Source organism: Oryctolagus cuniculus, chromosome 11 (genome assembly GCF_964237555.1).
Source record: "Oryctolagus cuniculus chromosome 11, mOryCun1.1, whole genome shotgun sequence".
Lineage (NCBI taxonomy): Eukaryota > Metazoa > Chordata > Mammalia > Lagomorpha > Leporidae > Oryctolagus > Oryctolagus cuniculus.
This window is the reverse complement of record NC_091442.1, coordinates 73,702,803-73,723,045: the sequence shown is the minus strand read 5'-3', so window position 1 is coordinate 73,723,045 and position 20,243 is coordinate 73,702,803. Positions and strand designations below refer to the sequence as shown.

The window sequence follows — 20,243 nt, the reverse complement described above, 5'->3', positions numbered from 1 at the left end:
GGACTGAATCATGACAGGGGCAAATGGATGAGATAAAGGAAACAGAAATAAAGGAAATTTAAAAGCTTTTTAGACCATGGGGGAATGGTTAGATAATGAGGAAAGAAAGAAAGAAAGAGGAGTATAAAATGGCTCTATAGTGTATAGCTTGGGCAAGTATTGTATGATTATATAACTTACTGGGATAGGAACTCAAAGGAATGAACTTTTTCACATAGATTTTGAGTTGGGTTGGGAGCTGTATTGCATAGGGTCATTTTCCTATAAAACACACCCATGGTTGTTGTGTTTCAGAGTTCAAGAATGATTTAACTAAAGACTGTATTATTTTCAAGAAGATTTATTTTCTACTAGAAAATATATTCCAAACTGAAATTTAGTAGTCACAAGATACATTCTTGTCAGTAGAACAGTATTTAAGTCTATGTTTTTCTTTTATATTTATGTATATGTGATAAATCTTTATTTTTTGAATTATAAATCCATTTGGCTTTTCACTTAATATAAAATTCTTTTTCCTTTCATCTGTGGTTTGTACTACATATACTAATATCTCAGTAGACATTTATGCCTCCATTTTCTAGGATAAAATTGCACAGAACACTGACAATATTAGTGATAACTGAAATATTAAGCTATTATTTTTGGGACTAATCCCAAGTTTGGCTTTTAGCATGAAATTTTATCATTGACAATGCATTAAAATATATTGTTTATACTGAGGGAGTAGGATTGTACCTCTGTGAAAATTAGAAATAAATATTCTTTTGGAAGAACTCTATCTTTGCTTATTGTGTGGAATTTTTCACAAATTTTAAAGAAATATTTTCTAATAGCCTTTTGAGGTAGAGAGCTTTCTTAAAATTATTATTTAGAGGAATAAGAGATCCTTTTGAGAGGTAAAATGTGGAACCTAGCATGCTCCAGGTTATTTACATGAAGTAGTCCATAGCTTCCTCATTAGGTCCAAGACTTTTGCTTTTACCTGGGACAGCTGCCTTCTATTAGCACTGGAAGCAAATTGTACAATCTGTGTCCAATGATCCATGACCACCTTCTCATTTAGGATTTTCTTTTCTGTCCAGAAGGGCCTAGAATTCAGAAACTGAGTTGGTGGAGATGTATTGTTGCTAGAAATAATTTATCAGAGGAAAGAAAAGACTGTGTTTATCTTTCAAACAAACCAAGCTATGAAACTTGCTACACTTTATGAAGTGAGCACAATAGTGGTAGTCAGAAAGACTCCTGAGAACACTTTTTTTTCTTGTATATCGTAAAGAAATAAAGATAAAAAAATAATGTTCTTATTGTGATAGGAAAAATCTCCATCCCTCTCCACTTGCCACAACTGTGGTGCATTTAACGCAGCTCTGTGGAATTGTTTTGAAATAAATTGGAAGCCCAAAAAGGCCCGTGCATGTCATGGTTGATTCACTATTCTGAGGTTAATGATAAAAGGTTACTGTATCTACTCCTGGAGATTGGACTGATTTTTGAATGTATTTTTTTGCTGTTAGAAGAAATGTCACATTCTTGAGAAAATACAGTGCAAAATGAATTGAGACAAAATGTGCCTTACCTCAGAGCAATACAACCTTATTTCCCTGCAGCAGATACAGAGGGCGGGGAAGTCGGGCTGTGCTTTCTGAAGTCCAACCACCCAGTATCTGGCTGTGCCATTCTCTCCCCTGATCCAGTGCCACTCCCTTAACTTGATATCTGTTTACTTTAGAGGAGGCCGTTTTTAAGAAAGGATCGTAAATATCCTGGCCAAGTGCCCCAAAAGCCATGACAAGCAAAAAGAACATACTTTCCTGCAGATAAGCATTGGTGCTATTTAAATGTGTGGGTTAATTTTTTATCCACTTCAGCTTCCCTGCTTTCTATTTCTTCTCTGAAGCCCTGGGCACAGGAACCTGTGCAGGCACATTATTGCAGAGCATATTGCAGGACAATCCTCTAACGAATAGCTGCATTCACGGCATCTGGATTCCTGATCCTTTTGTAACATGGCAGGTGTGAGTGGTTGTATAAAATATTCCATGTTTATCTTCAACTTCTTTTTCTGGGTAAGTGTTTTCCTTTTAATTATCAATTTTCTGCAAGAAAGGGGATCTTGATATCATAAACAAGAACAGATTCTGCACTAGAGAAATAGGAGGAGAAGGAAAATGTATCTTCCATTTACTTGTTTGGATTTGTTTGTTCTTGCTTTGGATATTTCAGTAATTGAAAATGAGCCAATGACTCAAAAAAGTACACTTAGATTCTGTGAGGATAAACATTTCATAAATGTTTTGATATAGTTGCAAAAACAATCATGGAGGAAAAACTACCCCTTAATTAAAGGACAATTATTCTTAGTTGTATATCAATCAGGCCTCCCTGGTTTAAGTCCCCTGTGGGAAAAACATGGTCTGATCCATCCCTTTATGTCTGGATTTGAAACAGGTGAATAGCATGGCATGGAATGATAAAGACATGAAAAGAGGATCATTTCCTGACGACCTCCCCCCCCCCAAAAAAAAAGCAATAGATCATAAAAAACTTGAAGGGGAAGCAATTAAATTATTTTATCATAAAAGGATTGAATTAAACCAGTGGAATTATATTGGCATTTTTGGAGTTAGGACTTTTTTTTTGGTTAGGATTTTAATATCATCCCCTCTTTAATAAACTAATAAGTAACATCTAACATGTTGAAATGGGAAAAATGGAAAAGGCACATGGGACGTTGGGAAATTGACTATCATTTTTAGTGTATATGGTGCAATTAGAGACTGTTCAAAAGCAAATTATTGGAAATAACCCAGAACACTTAGATGAAAAAAGTTTTGAATGATGGATTATGCAGTACAAGGAGAAACAAAACCTCCTTTTTTTGGAATATGTTATCTGTATGTTTTATACCTGTTTGCCTATGGTAAGCAGATAGCTGGTATCTACACAGTGGTGATTTCTGTCCAATTAAAATAATTCTTTAAAAATACCTTTTTAAAAAGGTAGAATAAATACTTCTTACTTTTTCACATTTCAAATTGATGAGTTAGCTTTCTATTATCATTCGAAAGTGATAAGCTGGTACTTCTTTACCTATCCTTATGAAATGAGATTTTATTACAATTCTTATTCCTATTGATGTGTTTCTTGTTCCATATTTGGAATCACAACATAGAAGAAAAATAGTGGACTTAATTAAACTTAATTACATAAATACAGATTCATTGTACAGAATGACATTCCAAATGATCAGCAGTCCCAAAGTACACAGATGATATATTTAGGAATTAAATCACTGAAAATATAAACAAAATAAAGAAGGAAAAAGGTTTATCATCTTTTCTTTCTCCTTTTCCAAGAAAAAAAGATTGATTATATCAATTTCAAAAAATTTTTCCTGAGAAATTTCTTCCCTTGATTAAGCAGTGAGAGTATAATGCCTTGGCTTTATTTCTAATTTGATATTATGGAGAACTTCAAATGTTCATCAAAGAAGATAGAATAGGAGAATCATCTATCACCCAGCCCTAACAGCCATGGAAGCATGGCCAGTTTTCTTCCATTAATACTTTTGAAGCAATCTAGATAGGTCATTTTACCTATAAATATTTTAGTATATGTTTCCAAATGATAATTCTTTTAAAAGTATAAGCACACGCCAGCGCCATGGCTCACTAGGCTAATCCTCCACCTTGCGGCGCCGGCACACCGGGTTCTAGTCCCGGTCAGGGCGCCGGATTCTGTCCTGGTTGCCCCTCTTCCAGGCCAGCTCTCTGCTGTGGCCAGGGAGTGCAGTGGAGGATGGCCCAAGCACTTGGGCCCTGCACCCCATGGGAGACCAGGCGAAGTACCTGGCTCCTGCCATTGGATCAGCACGGTGCGCCGGCCGCAGCGCGCCAGCCGCGGCGGCCATTGGAGGGTGAACCAACGGCAAAAGGAAGACCTTTCTCTCTGTGTCTCTCTCTCACTGTCCACTCTGCCTGTCAACAAATTAAAAAAAAAGAAGTATAAGCGCAATATCCTTATAATGCTTTAAAATTTAGTAACAGTTCATGATCAGCGATCAAATAGCCATCCAGGGTTCAAATTTTCAGTTGGCTTATAAATGTTCCTGTGTGAGTCAGGATCCAGATGAAGTCCATACATTGTCATTGTTTGATACATCTTTCATGTTAATTTTATCTATAGAATCTCCCTCTAAGTTCATCTTTTTATTCCCTCTTCAAGTTTTAAGTGCTGACATGTGTGTTTGTCTTAACCACATTTTCCAGAATCTGGATTTTGCCGTTTGCAGAGGTGTAAGTTTAACATGCGCTCCCATCCTTTGTACTGTCTTTTATGTTAGTAATTGCATCTGGCTGCTTGATGATATTCAGAGTTTGTTTTGTTTTTTTGGCACAACTGCTTCATAAGTGATATTGTGTTCTTTCATCAGTAGGCACATCATGTTTGATTGTCTTACTTTTTGAGATGTAAGTAGCCATTGATGCTAAGTACTAAAGAAAGTATTGATTGATTAAGAGATTCAAATTGGTGATATTCTTCTTCTATCAACTTTTCTTAATATATAAGTATTAGCAATAATACTTTCAATAATAAGAAATTTTTCATTTACTGCTTGGTTACCAGTGATACGGAACTTTTATTTTTAAAAAAAGTAGCGTAAGAACTTCTTTCTCATTTTTCACTTGTTGAATTTCAAAATAATGAATCACACCGAAGTGATAAACTAATATTTTTAAGTACCCTTTATGAAATGACAGATAAATTAACTTTTTATTGATGTGCAATTTATCCATCTTTGCCTAGTGGAGATTCTTCAGGTTGACTCCTGAGACCTTGTGACATAATCCTGAACTTGCCTAGTTCCTGCCCAACCCTGGAATCAGCAATTTTTCCAAGATGTCTTTATACTTGTCTTTATAGCCATTGTCTTTATATGACACAATATATATCACCCATGTAAACCAACCAGGATGTTCATATACTAATAAATATATGGTTCCTATTATTAAGATGCCTTAAAGAATCTAAACTGGTAGCAATCTTTAGATTGTGAAATGGTTTAAATATATTTTTGTTGTATAAAGACAGCATGCAAAGAGCTGATGGCTGTTGTGAATATATCAAAGGTCAGTGTTTCATAAATAGTTAATCAGGAATTTGGAATATATCTGAATTTTATTTTTAAAAAATATTTACTTATTTTACTTGAAAGGTAGAGGGACAGAGAGAGGAGATACATGGTGAGGGAGATCTTCTTCCCTTATGTTTACTCCCCAAATGCTGGGCCAGGCTGAAGCCAGGAGCCAGGAACTCCACCTGGGTTTCTCACATGGGTGGCAGGAAACTAAATTCTGTTGCCTCCCACATACATAGCAGGATGCTAGGTTGGAAGCAGGGCAGCTGGGACCCAAAGCGGCACTCTGATGTTGGATGTGGACTCCCCGGTTGGCGGCTTAACCCATTGTACCATGACTCTCACCCTAGTCTAGTTAGGGGATGTTTTACAGATTCAGTATTGCACAAGAATACTTCAGAAATTTCATAGAAGACATTGTCTAAATAAGATCGGAGTTGGTGAACTCAAAAGGCTTCCATAGCCTTGGCAGCTCATGAAAAGAGCCTCGGGTGATTACTGATGTCATAAACAAGAGTGTCAATTGTTAAATCAACAACAGGAGTCACTGTGCACTTACTCCCTATGTAGGATCTCTGTCCTTAATGTGTTGTGCTATGTGAATTAACGGTATAACTAGTACTCAAACAGTACTTTATACTTTGTGTTTCTGTTTGGGTGCAAACTGTTGAAATCTTTACTTAGTATATACTAAATTGATCTTCTGTATATAAAGATAATTGAAAATGAATCTTGATGTGAATGGGATGGGAGAGGGAGTGGGAGATGGGATGGTTTGTGGGTGGGAGGGTGGTTACGGGGGGAAAAAGCTGCTGTAATTCAAAAGCTGTACTTTGGAAATTTATATTTATTAAATGAAAGTTAAAAAATTCATAGGAAAGTGGAATTAGTAATATGAGTTTGTTTTGATGAAAAAAATTCCACAATATGTGGTAAATGTGTATTATGGAAAAATTGTGCATGAATTTTCAAAAAAAAGATTTTAAACCAAAATAAATTCACCTTTTTAAATTTTTCCACAAGATTTTTGAAGTACTATTGCATATTCAGGAATCAGAGTGAGTTGTAGAGCTCTGTACCATGGTACACCAGAAATGATCACTGCTTTCCTGAGAAATTATGATTGATTTATCATAACCATTCTCTGTTGACAAAGACAAAGTCCTTCTGATGGTGTAGATCCTAATTAGATATTTCTGATTTTCCTGGGAGTTCCTTCCATTAGTATATGTGGTCAGGCCTACAAAGCCTGTGTAAGAAATCTTGAAATTGAATCACTCTTTCAGCGAGAGCAAGAGTTATAAAGGCTGCTAGTGACAATTTCTTAGCCTACAGGTGACATCAATATTTTAAACCAAAATGTAGATGATAGAATCCCTGCAGTTAAAGAATGTTCCTACTTCTACTCTCTTGTCTACCCCCAACCTAGAGTCTTCAGTTGGAGTTTTACAGTCCTTCACAAGAAATTAGCAAGTTGTCACATTCTCAATGTTTACTTAACCAAAAATTTTAACGGTCCCACTGATGTGGTTTTCTTGTAGATGTCCATAGCCTTATGTTTTCAAATGCATTCTTTCTGGTGTAACTTGCTAAGCTAAACCTTTGCAAAGTAGGGCCAGATGTAGAAATATCTCTAAGATGTGCATATGGTTATTTAATCTAAACATACTAGTTTCTTCTGGGGAAGAATTTGTGATGTGCCACATAAATATGCAGTAATATCCAAGTGTTAGAATTACTAATTGAAGAAAAACATGTGAAAGTAAAAATTACTCTAATCTCTTAATGCAAGCAGTTGATGCATGTTGGAGAATTGGATGCCCTGTTGTAATGTTATTGGTACAAAATCTGTTTTCCTGCCTTTTATGTTAAAAACAAATGCAATGCCCACATTTTCCTATGCCTCTCTTAGATACACCATGCTGATAGTATTGTAGCTGTTGAGGGTGTTTTAGGTGTCTGAGTAAGCATGCTACAGGGAGCATTTGCCTCGTGGATGCAGTGGAATAATGGCCAGCAATGGAGTGCTATGGAGAGGCCAGCTCTTAATGAAGGAGAGCAGAGTGAGGTAACATCCCCAATCCCAGAAGGGGTAAGGTGAGGAAAAGAGGCCAAGTTGTGGAGTCAGGTGTATCAGAAACTGAAGGAAGCCAATACATGTAGAAATATGAAGAGAAAGAAGGAAATCAGAATGTGGTGAGAGTTTCAAGAATCAGGATTTCAATGTTCATGGATGAATTCTTTGTGGTACCTTGGCTTGGTCTCTAGGTTAGATGTGCTGAGAGCAATTAGAAGACAGGAAGCAGAGCAGATATAACTCTGTGATAGGGGTACATTACAAAAAGAACATGACTTATTCTGTACATTGATGATATGTCCCAAGGTAGACTTATCTATGGCTGTAATGTATGAACTTTTTAAGTAGAGTCATTGGTTACCACCGTGCAATCATGTGACAGTGACAAAACACATTAGAACCCAGTGGTGGAGATCTCAGTCTGAATATCAGTTCTTTCATCACTAGCTGTGCTGCCTTCTGGAAATTAGCTACTCTCTCTCTGCATTACTATTCCTCATCAATAAAAAATGATGACAGTGGTAGTATCTATCTACATCATGGAGTTATGAAAATTAAGTGCATTGCTAGATGAGAAAAACTCATAATAATGCCATATAAATATTTAAAGAAGACAATTCAATGGCAATTGTATAAGCATTTTTATGACTCATAAATATGAAACTACTCTATATAGTGGCGAATAAATTTCAGTGTTGGATTTTGAAACAGGAAGAAATAAAACAGCAAAAAAAGGCAAGAATTTGTCTCTCATAAGTCGAGACAATGAGAAAAAAGTATATTTTTTAAACACAGTGACTGGGATCAAATCCTGAATTCATCCCTATTGCTCTGTGACTAGCACATGACTTTTCTGCCTCCAATAGTCAAGTCACCTCTGGTATCCTGGGATTATTGTAAAAATGAGTCTTGTAGTTGGCCCCTTAAACATTATTCATTTTCATCCCTCAAGGTGCCCCTTTGGGAACAATAATATTAAGTTCACAGTCTAGTCTGTATCCCAGCAGTTTCTTCCTTTCTCTACACTGCTGAAGCACACTTCCATAAACATTAAAATCAAAAGATACAGTTGGGAGAGAGGGAGTAGAGATGATTGGAGGACACATTATCAGAGAAGAGGACAAGTCAACATTCTACCAGTTGGGGAGGACATTTGACACAGTAGTTAAGTTGCTGCTTGGAATGTCTGCATCCCATATTGGAGGGCTTGGTTTGAGTCCTGGCACCTCTGATCCAAATTCAGCTTCCTTCTAATATTTACCCTGTGAGGCAGCAGATGACTGCTCAAGTATTTGGGTCCTGCCACCCTTGTGGAAGACCTGGATGGAGTTTCTGGCTCCTAGATGAGGCCTAGACCAGCTCTGGCTGTTGCAGGCATTTGGAGAGTGAATCAGGAGATGGTAGATCTCTGGTAGGTTTTTGGTGAGGGCCCTCTTCCTGGCCACCTTCTTGCTTGGTCTTTCTTCCGTTGTGTGAGTGGGAGAGGGAGAGAGGGAAAGAGAGATTTTGATTACTTTTAAGGTCACCAATCTGAACAGATTAGGACCCCACTTTTATGACTTTATATAATCCTATCTTTTAAAATCCATATCTCCAAATACAGTCACATTGGAAGTTAGGATTTTCAACATATACATTTTTAGTCCATTGAATATACATAAGCAAATTTCACAATTGCCTAATTTGTTAGAATGCTGATTGAGACCAACTACATCCTAATTCCATAGAAAGAACAATGCTCTGTGAAAGCTGAGTAAAAACCACAGAGATTCTCTAGAAATAAGTGGAAGAGGTTGGGCCAAGGAAGTTCGGCAGGGTCACTGATAGCAGGCCTCGGCACTGAGTATACTGACCCCTTTCCTTTTCCAACTTTACCAAAAGAAACTGGGTTGGAGATAGACACATATTTCTTTTCTTTTAAAAAATTTTTAAAGATTTTATTGAAGGTACACAAATTTCATGAACATAGTGATACTTCCCACCCAACCCTCCCTCCCGCCTATGCCCCCAGCTTTCTTCCTTCTCCCTCTCCTACTCCCACTCTTTTTACAAAGATCTATTTTCAGCTTACTTTATACTTATTTCTTAATTTATACTTGTGTTGATGAAAACAGCATGAAAAGACTAAGGTAGAAATCCTTGAGGCAAACTGGAGAAAGGGCTCAGGGAACCAATATGGTAGTCAATCTAATAATCAAGATGAACTAGTTTAGTATTTTTTTTTTTTTTTTTGGACAGGCAGAGTTAGACAGTGAGAGAGAGGGACAAAGAGAGAAAGGTCTTCGTTCCATTGGTTCACCCCCCAAAATGGCTGCTACAGCTGGCACGCTATGCCGATCCAAAGCCAGGAGCCAGGTGCTTCCTCCCAGTCTCCCATGCGGGTGCAGGGCCCAAGCACTTGGGCGATCCTCCACTGCACTTCCAGGCCACAGCAGAAAGCTGGACTGGAAGAGGGGCAACCAGGACAGAATCCGGCACCCCAACCGGGACTAGATCCCAGAATACCGGCGCCGCAGGCAGAGGATTAGCCTAGTGAGCCGCAGTGCCAGCCGAACTAGGCTAGTATTAATCATCACTATAGAATGATCATCCTTGATAGAAAGGAAATTTACCTTCATCTTTATTTGTTTGTTTGAGAAGCAAAGAGAGACAGAGAGAAAGATAATGAAAGCTCTCATTTGGAGAGTAAATCAGTCAATGGGAATTCTATCAATCTGCCTCTCAAATGAAGTTTCAATTTTTAAATATAAACAGTTAAATAAAGAAAAACTTCTCATTTGTGGGACAGTTAGTGTTTATTTCATAAAGCTTATGAATGGTTTGTTTTCTAAGTATTTGGAAAAATGAAGGACTTATCATACACACAAAAAATTTAAACATCATGTTTACTCTCTAAAAATTATTAAAGATTTTTCACTGATAGTTGAATAAATGTCAGATAACAATGATAAAACTGCCAGGATTGTATTTATATTTGAAGCTAAAGACCAATGTGAGCACTTAGATAATAAATATATGTCTACTTGTGAAAGGAGAATAAAAAGAAAGAAAATATTAGTGAACAAATCACATAACAAAAACCCAGTTGGTATAAAATTACTGAAAATTCCAGAAGGTTTTATTATCATTTGTATAAATTCTCACTTAGGGACTTATTGACAAAAAATTTCTAAAATGAGTATTTATCCCAATTTACAAATGAAGTTAGGATTTAGTGAAAGGAGGTAGGGGTATAAAAAAAGGAAGATTTTGAGACTCCAAAACTTTCTTTCATGGCTTATATTTTACTGTATGTATAGATGTGTAAGATAATTAAATTGCATAGGTTGTTTGGCATTTAAATAAAGAGCTTTTATTTTTAATTTTAATTACACTAATTTTTGGGGGGAGTTGAAGCATGTGATGCACTTGGATTGGGTAGGAGTTGCAGAGGATTTTCAGAATGAATACACACACACACACACACACACACATATATTTGAATTCCAACTTTTTTTCCAAGATGAAGAGTTAGGACCTGGGTTTTGAAGTTTTTTAGAGTATACAGAATCTCATTTTTCAGCTACTCATTACACTTGACAAAAATCTCTTGACTCTGTCTCCACTATAAACCTCATGAGGAGCCATTAAAAGTGCCATTGGGCATTTCTGCCTTGTGGCTCAACCATGCATGAAAGCAATGATGCTCTGAGGACACTGGATTTTGGAGGACTTGGACATTTCTCTGTCAGAGCATGGAAGCTTAGAATCTTCTAGAATGTCCATCCAGGCCTGCTGTGTCTGATATGTTACCAGCCCTGCTCTTAACATCTCCCTCTAATAATAGATCTTTGACTTTTTTTTGAGGTCATAATATGTATCTTTTTTTTTTTTTAAAGAAAGCCTGAAAGACAAGAATTTTCCTTACACTAAAGTAAAATGTGTTTCACATTTTATGTGTTGGCCTTGGTCCAAATTAAATAATCTGGTAGAGTCATTAAAGGAATTTAAGACTTTAAGAACTGTTCTTCATTGTTCTTTTTCTCTGGATAAACTTCACTACCTACAAGAATTTATTTTTAAAAGAATTTATTTAGGTCCAATAAGTGTTGGTTAGTATATATCTCAGTTGCTTAACTGCAAATTTTGTCTAATGTCCTACTGTTCCCTGTTTACCCCAACTTCATTCTCCCTCTTGCATCCTGAGTGAATATTTCATGATTAGTCAGTTGTTTTCTTCTTTCTGGGCCCAAGATAGCTTCTGAGAGACAAACCCAGAGGCTTGATAAATATATTTTATCTCTAATCTATTGTGACTTGTCTTTTGGGTGTTACAATCTCCAAAAACACAGAGTTGGAATTGCAACATGGAAAATAATCTTTTCTTGCTTAGTGAAGATGACTTCTGGTCCACAGACCTATCAGTGCTTTGCAGACAACAAGCAGTTATTCTTATCAAACATATGGATTGCAATAGAACATTTCCACAATTATCTGTATATTTCATTTATACCTTTCAGGTAGTAATGGTGTATTTAATGAAAAACTACTGTGACCAGATGGATGAGAGTATGTGGAATTGGTTCATTTTGTCTTAATTGTAAACTCTAACCTTTTTTTTTTTTTTTTTGCAGCTATGTGGTGTCTTGATCCTGGCGATAGCAATATGGGTACGAGTAAGCAAAGATGATCAAGAGGTAAATAAACAAATATAAGCCACCTTGTCCCTAGTGTAGTTTATTTCTAATAACTATTATATCTATGAAAATGAAAGTAATGACAATCACAATAACAATAAGCACTTCTACAACATTTTTCTTGACTACTTTAACTCATCATTTGTGCTGATATGTATTTTATAATTTATTTAAGTTAATTGAATTGCTCTGTCCTTGGCACCATGCGAGGTGTGGAACAATGGTTCTGGAGCACGGAAGAGGTATTATTCTAAACATTGAAAAATTTCAGTGAAAATGGAGGTGGGAAGTGGCTGAAGTGGAAATGTTTTTCCTTCATCATTTGTTTAAAGCCAGCCTGATATACCACTTGAGAAAGTAGACCACCCCCTTCCTCACCAAGAGTAACAATTTTTGTACTAGAAGATTTTTCAGTAATTTAACTGATCTCAAAGTGGTTGATCCAAAAGGCAAAAAAAGGTGTGTGGGGGGAGTTATCTTAAGAAAATTTGAGTCTGTGCTTTAAAGGCATCAAGAAACAGTATAGTTAGTGTTATTCATGGCAACTAACATTGAAGGCAATCCCTTCCAACAGGAAAAGCTTGCCATGTGAACACAGCTCAGCAGTTCTCTGGGCATGCCCAGCTTCTTGCTACCTGTACAAGAAGAACATGTCCCTGTTTTGCCTACTACACATATTTTTTTGACCAGGGGCAAAGATCTTATGAAGATTTTCCCGAGTTTGGAAGAAGCTTTCTTCCTATGGATAAATTTTGATTCCAGCCTCTGGACTTCTCATATGCTCTCTGTTTCATACCACAGTGTCACAAATGTGGGAAGACTGGGCAGGGAAGGGACAGAAGCAAGAGCATGGGAGGAGGGTTCTTTGTTTTACTCAACACTGCGTCATCCTGGCAGCATTCTCCGGTTTCTTGCTCTCCTCTTTTCAGGGGTATCCCTCCTTCCCAAATTATTATTCTTACTCCTGTAGAATGGTTTCTTCATTTTTCTTTGTTGCCTGGGTTCTTACCACTGTGAGGAATCATGTCTTCTATTGTTAGTGCCATTTCAAGGTATTTGCCCAAATGAGGAGAATTTTTTCCTCCTTAGATTTTTTTATTCCTATTTAATAGTTATTAAACTATTTTTAAGCCAGCAGTTAAGAGAATATCTGTGTGACAAAGATAGAGAGCAAGCTCTTATTTGCTGGTTCACTCCCAAAATGCCTTCAATGTGAGTAGGACTGGGGCTAGGCCAGGCTGAAGCTGGGAGCCAGAAACTCAATCCAGGTTTCCTGCATGAGTGACTGGGACTCAACTAGTTGAGCCATCACTTGCTGCCTCCCCGGGTATGCTTTAGCTGGAAGCTAAAATCAGGGGTTGGAACCAGGATTCAAATTCATTACTCTCTTCTGGGATACAGACATCTCAACTAGCTTCTTAACTATCAGGTCAAACATCTGCTTCAGATAGCACACATCCTAATAAAATTTATTTAATCATGGTGCAGTTAAAAGCCTCTGTTCACAGCCTGGTGGAAAGAGCAATTAAAGACAAATTTTTCTGTTCTGTTTCCTATCTTAAAGTGGGGGACACTTCTGGAAATTTCTCTCCCTCTTTCTCTTTTACAATTTGCTTTCTACTCCTGTGGAACCCATAGAATCAGAGCAACAATTAGTTACCTCAGCATTCTGTGCCTTACTTAGGTGAAAACCTTTGGTGGGGGACAGTTATGTTTTATACTCATAAATATGCCTTCCCGAAGGCTTGAGGATCTGCAGTGTAAGCCTATAAAAGGTATTTAAAGATGGACAGAATCTCTGTTGTCTAGAATGGGATGTCTGACATTGGGGCTCATAATCAAACACAGAGATTAACAGCAACCTATAGAGAGAGTACTTTGGCCTTTTCTAACATGGGTGCAAGGCCTGCATCTTATTTATTTTATTCTTTCACTTCTGGTTGATATTTTCTTTCCCCTTAGTGTTTCTGGTAAACAAATTTGGTGTTTAGTCTGTTAAGAAGTTACCCACATTTAATAAATTAAGGGAATACTGTTGTCATTGAGGGTGTTACTCCACATGTGGGGAAAAGAATGAATTGATAGAACTAGACAGCATCTTAGTTACGTTTAGACTCTTGCGCTGTCAGCCTCTTACCATGAACAAAAGCAAGTTATTTGCCAGGACTACATTAACCAGCTTGATTTATCTACAGTTAGCATGATTTTTATTTGTCTGAGGTCTGTGACAAAGAATCATGACTGAGCAAAGAGCTGAACTTTATTAGTGGAGAAATAGAAGTAGCAGTTTTAGAAGGGAAAACATGGACACAAACAGAAAAGGAGAATGTTGAGGAGGAGGTAACATATCTTTCTGCTAGTGTTTCATAGGAATAATTTTCTTCCCCTGGGATAAACTCAGCACCATGAGGAGAAGCATATTGGCAGCCATCCTTGACCCAGGAGACCTCCTCTAATCCAAAGAGGAACTCTGGCACTTTGTTATCCAGGCCCAGCCATTCCTCTTCCTTTAGAAATTCTCCCCTTGTCCTATGACTCACTCAGACACAACATTCATCCAACATCTTTTAATACCCTGTGTTTTCTCTGTTGCACCAAACATCTGAACTGAGATTTCTATCCCATTCTTGAGTAAGACTAGCTGCTTTTTGTGCTGGACATGGCACAGTGACTGCTGGGCAGTCAACACACTGCTTTCTGGCCAGTCTCTGATGCTGGGTCACCCTTCCTAGGCCAGTCTCATAGAGGTTCCTCATGAATTGCTACACCAGTGCTGGCTGTACCACCCAGACCCCATAAGTAGATATTTGATCTATTATTCTATACCTGGGTGATCTGTCCTAAATTCTGATAGCCCTGCTAGTGAATCTTCAAACCTGTTTGACAGCTTAGGGTTTGCTTGTACTGGCTACAATATTCTAGTGAAGCATTTTTTGTGGTAAGTTGATAGAGATCATTTCTTTTCTTAGAAGAAATATTTACTTATTTGAAAGAGAGGGAGGGAGGGGGGAAGGAGAGAGAGAAGAAGGGAGAGAGAAGATAGAGAGAAAACCCAAGAGCTCCCATCAGCTGGTTCACCCCTCAAAAGGCAATGATAACTGGGAGCCAAGGTTAGGAGTTATGAACTGAATCTGGTTCTTTCACATGGATGACAGGATCCCATCTAATTGAGCTATCACCTGGTGCTGTGGATTCGTTCTGGGAAGAGGAGTGCAGTGCGGGCAAGAGGCACGGAGTCACCACTGGGAGTCAGATGAAAATGGGCCAGAGGCGAGCAGCCTGCAGACTCATTTATTTCAGTTGGTACAGCAGCTTATATAGTCGAGGCAGTCAATTGTGATTGCCCTAACCAATCACAGCCTGTTGCCAGGCAGGCTCCATTGCCAGGTGGTTTTCCAGGGGGTTTCCAAAGCCATTCCTGAGTAACTGATGCTAGCTTGCCAGCGGCCATCTTGGCATGGCCTTCTCATTCCACCACAATCACCCATTGCATTTTAGAGTCTGGAGGAAACTAGAGTCAGTACTGAAAGCTAAGGATAAAGCCCAGTGTGCTCCAGTGTGGGATTCAGGCATTCTTGCTGGCATCATAACCGCCAGGCTAAATGCCCACTCCAGGCTGGTTTCTTAATACTACTTTTTTGTCACATCTAGTTTGACCCAGATATCATGACTGTTTATTAACAAAACTGATTTCATGGCTTCAATCCTAACAAAAAAAACACAAAGAAAGCCCCAAAACAAACAAAAATCTTTAGGCCTAACCAAGCTTTCAAAATATGTAAATTGAAACATTATCTGTAAATACTGACTTTAATAGACAAGAGGACTTAGATGTTAGAGGTTGGCCCAGAACCTCTTTATAAATGGAAAACTGAAGCCCAAAGAGTTAGTTGAGTATCCCAGGGTTACAAATTTAGTTTTTGTTTTGTTGTTTTGTTTTACAAATTGAGTTCTTTATCAGGATCCTGACTGGGATCTAAATTTTTGTTTTAATGCTTTTCTAACTTCAGCACAATATTTCATACTGATTGCAGAATAAAGATTTCTTCTAGTTATGACATGACATAAAAAGCCTTGAAAACAAAAAAAGGGCATCAAAAGTGGTAGCAGTAGTCAAATCATTTTTGCCTTTGACATTACCAGGGATCTGTACAGCAGATTCTGAGAGGCAAAGTATTTCAGGTAGACTAGTAACTAGTGTTCTACCTGGAGATAGCCCAGTAGAAGAGATTAGAGGTGATAGATGGACTATGTGTGAGAGTCATGTATGACACAGGCACACGATTTCACTCTTTCACTATGATTTGTTCCTGGCCCTAAATGAAGAACAAGATGTTGATCAAGGGTAGGTCTTCAGAGGATGTTGAAGAAAAGCATGTGGTGTGGTGTGGTGTGATGTTGTGTGGTGTGGTGTGGTGTGTGTTAATAGAAATGAATTATACCGAATGGAGAGCTCACCCACAGAAAGGGTCCTAGAATTTTTTCCTTAATATCCCATTTCTTACCAGTCAGAAAAATTAGAGTTGATATGAAATATTAGAAGTGGACATTCTTTTATAAAGATGAAAAGTATTCTTACTCAAAAGTACTCTCATGTCCTTTTTCAATCAATACCTATTTTCTCTCCTGCCTTCATCCAAGGAAAACACTGCTTTGATTTTTATCACCATAGTGTTACCTATTCTTGAATTTCATATTAGGGGACTCAGACATTATTTATGCCTTTACGCAGGGCTTCTTTAGCTCACTGTAATTCTGAGATTCTTTCATAGCATTGTGTCTATCCATTGTTTGAGAAATGTTGGACTTTTAAAATTTAAAACATTAAATTACCATAATGGTTTATAATGCTACTTTGTGCCTAAAATGCAGAATATGCAAACCAAAGATCACATCAGTAACAGTGAAAATACCTGCCTTCTAAACTTTTTGAAATCATTTTTAAAAGCCTATTACATCCTTTCCATCCATCCAACTTCCAATGTATCATTTTAGAAAAACAGGAGATTGGAAACATGATTCAGGTCCATGTCATCTCAACAGAATGTAAGGTCACGGTGGACTGGGATTCTCACTTGTTTAGATCATGTCAGTATTTCAAGGTCCCAGAACAGGGCCTGGCACATAGAAGGTACTCATTGGCTATATATTTTAACTTTCATTTAAAAACTTTAACAGACACATAAAAACTCTACATGTTTGTGGAGTACCAAGTGATGTTTTAATACATATCTACATTGTGTATAATGTCTACTCAGGGTGAACAGATCTATTTCCTCAAATATTGAAGATTTTTCAGTGGTAAAAGCATTCAAAATCCTATTCTTTAGCTCTTTTTTTTTTTTTTTTTTGAGAGTGAGAGACATATAGATATAGTTGTTGAATGAAGGAAACATCAAGGAAATGGCTTTTTTTTTGGTCATTAATCTCTTTTTATTTCCAGATTATCAGTTCTGGAGACGAAGTCACCAACTTCTATGTTGCTGCAGATATGTTGATTTCTGTGGGCGCCATCATCATGATCCTGGGCTTCCTGGGATGCTGTGGAGCCATTAAAGAAAGTCGCTGCATGCTTCTCTTGGTGAGCTCTTCAGACAAACCCCAACATTCAGCCTGCAGACTCCTGAGGATTACCTTCCATCCTCAGAGTCTGTCAAAAGTGTTTGCCAAGATTGATGTAATTCCAACTTCTGTTAGAGGGTTTAACTGTGGAAATTAATATGGCTTAGAGTTGACTATGTTTGGCTGTGACTGGAGAATACTTTGAGAAAAGACAAACTCTAGTCATTTACGTATCATTCATTTATTCAACAATACTACAGACCTCTGTGTGCCAGATTCTGTGCTAAACCATATATACAACTTAAGGCAATTCTAACCTGGTACGGAAGAGTAATAAGTAAATAGCCGGTTACACTGGGAGTGTTCCCAGGAGAAAAGGGCAAGGAGAGGGGCCACTTTTTGGCAGGGGCAGAGATGAATAAGGTGATTGTGTGGGCAAAGGTATAATGAGGTTTCTAGAAAGAGATCCTGGCTGTCCAGTTCTTGTATATTTGGGGAACTGAAAAGCCTTGGAAATGGCGGGAGAGTAGGCAAAAACTATGTTCAATAAATCATGGATCTGAGCCTGTGGTCAAATCATAAAGTGTCCTATGTGCCACATAAGACAACATAAGCAATGAGAGAACCAGACTTGTCACTTGGAAAATTTTAAGGAGGATGAACTATGTCAGAATAATCCAATACGTTTACTTTTAACATATACAGTAGAAAATAATGAATGGATATGGTAAAAAAAAAAAAAAAAAAAAAAAAAAAAAGGAAAAATCCAAGTGTTTGACAGGTATAGAACTGACACTAGAGTTTATGAGAGCCAATCAAAACTTGTTTTTCTTTTTCTTTTTTCTTTTTTTTTTTTTTGACAGGCAGAGTTAGACAGTGAGAGAGAGAGACAGAGAGAAAGGTCTTCCTTTTGCTGTTGGTTCACCCCACAATGGCTGCTGCGGCCGGCGCATCGCGCTGATCCGAAGCCAGGAGCCAGGTGCTTCTCCTGGTCTCCCATGGGGTGCAGGGCCCAAGGACTTGGGCCATCCTCCACTGCCTTCCCGGGCCACAACAGAGAGCTGGACTGGAAGAGGGGCAACCGGGACAGAATCCGGCACCCCGACTGGGACTAGAACCCCGTGTGCTGGCGCCGCAAGGCGGAGGATTAGCCTATTGAGCCACGGCACTGGCCAGAACTTGTTTCTTAATAAAATAAGTGTTTTATGAGTCCTTGAAAAGAATTTCTTTTAACTGTTTCTTTGGTATGAGGGAGCTTTAACAGGACACTAACAGGATGCTAACAGCATCCTGAACTGTTACCTTTTCATTAAAAAGATCCTATTTGCAATGTGGGGGAGTTAATGACTTGAGAAGTTTATTAAACAAATAAGCAAGCAAAAAAAGAATCTGTGGGCTGCATCCTCCAAAATTATGATTCAGTAGATCTGAGGCATGTTTCAGGAATCTAAATCTATAACCAAATGCAGGATGGTCCTGATAATGATGGAAATGATGTTTCAAAACCATCTCTCTGTGTTTGATGAAGACAGGGAAGGAGAAAGATAATATTCAAATAAATTCATGTATGTCTTCAACTTCCCTCCATTCACTATCATAGATACCAATAGTCCTATCAATAAATTTTCATTTGCACTATTTTCCTTTGCCAGTCTTTGAAGCAAATGTTTCTGAGTGATAACAGACTCCAATTTGCAGTCTGAGCAGGATAGAGTAAGTGAAGGGTGTGGCTGCTACATGACTGTATTAGGATCCCGAGTGTCAAGAGAAGTGCTGTGCTAAAGTGTCCCCAGATGTTACTGAATGTGTAGAGGACAATAAATGTTCTTATTCCTTTTTTTTTTCTTTCAGTTTTTCATAGGCTTGCTTCTGATCCTGCTCCTGCAGCTGGCAACAGGAATCCTAGGGGTTGTTTTCAGATCAGAGGTGTGTACGTAGAGGATGTTTGGAAAATTTTGGAAAAGCATGAAAAGTTGGAATACTGCCCTCTGGCATAAATAATTTAATAATATTTTCCCATTTGCAGTCTGAGCGCGTTCTAAATTCAACTCTCTATGAAAACGTAAAGCTGTTGAGAGAAACAAGTGAGGAGGCAAAAGTGTTCCAGCAGGCCCTGATTGAATTTCAAGAAAAGGTAATTAGCATCTGCAGGTTATCTGGGGAGTTGGGCAGTTTTTCTACACTTACACTGGTGTATTCCTTGAAGACTGATAATGTTTGCATTTTGCAGATATTGACTGATTATTCTGTCACCATGCCATAAGAAATATACAGGAATATTTGTAGCTATTTTCCAATTTCTGTAGGAAGTTCTTGAAGTAGATTAGAAGATAGAGATTAAGAAGTTTTTTGATTGGGTCAAATCAGTAACTGCTTTAGCATCATCAAAAGGAAAATATAAGGAGTTTCTCTCTCTCTCTCTCTCTCTCTCTCTCACCCTCTCACCCTCTTACCCTCTCACCATCTCACCTTCCCCCTCCCATAAAAATAAGCGTAGCTAACATTGGTAGTCATGATTACCAGGTTTTACATTCAGCAGCTCATTTATGCCTCTCAATAACCTTATGAAATGCTGTTTTAGTTGTTTGTGTTACTATAACAAAATACCCAAGGCTTGGAACTTTGTAAAGAAAAGTTTTATTGGGTTTATGGTTCTAGAGGACCGAGACCATGACATCAGCATCTGCTGTGCTCTGTCTGATGCAGGCTTCATGACAAGTGGCACCACATGACAGCTACAAGTGTGTAGAGGGGAGAGACATCACATGGCAAGACAAGAAGACAGAGG

The 20,243-nt window shown here is 37.9% G+C and overlaps 1 protein-coding gene across 1 annotated transcript in view; it reads left to right on the top strand.

The window, feature by feature from the left end:
• Nucleotides 1-1,723: 1,723 nt before the first annotated feature.
• Nucleotides 1,724-20,243, top strand: part of TSPAN8 (tetraspanin 8) — a 32,395-nt gene continuing 13,875 nt past the window's right edge. Inside the window, exons 1-5 of the mRNA XM_008256788.4 lie at nt 1,724-2,069; nt 11,831-11,893; nt 17,337-17,474; nt 19,307-19,381; nt 19,482-19,589. Of these exons, the coding sequence (XP_008255010.1) occupies nt 2,010-2,069; nt 11,831-11,893; nt 17,337-17,474; nt 19,307-19,381; nt 19,482-19,589 (444 nt within the window). The 5' untranslated portion in view covers nt 1,724-2,009. The remainder of the gene's footprint in view (nt 2,070-11,830; nt 11,894-17,336; nt 17,475-19,306; nt 19,382-19,481; nt 19,590-20,243) is intronic.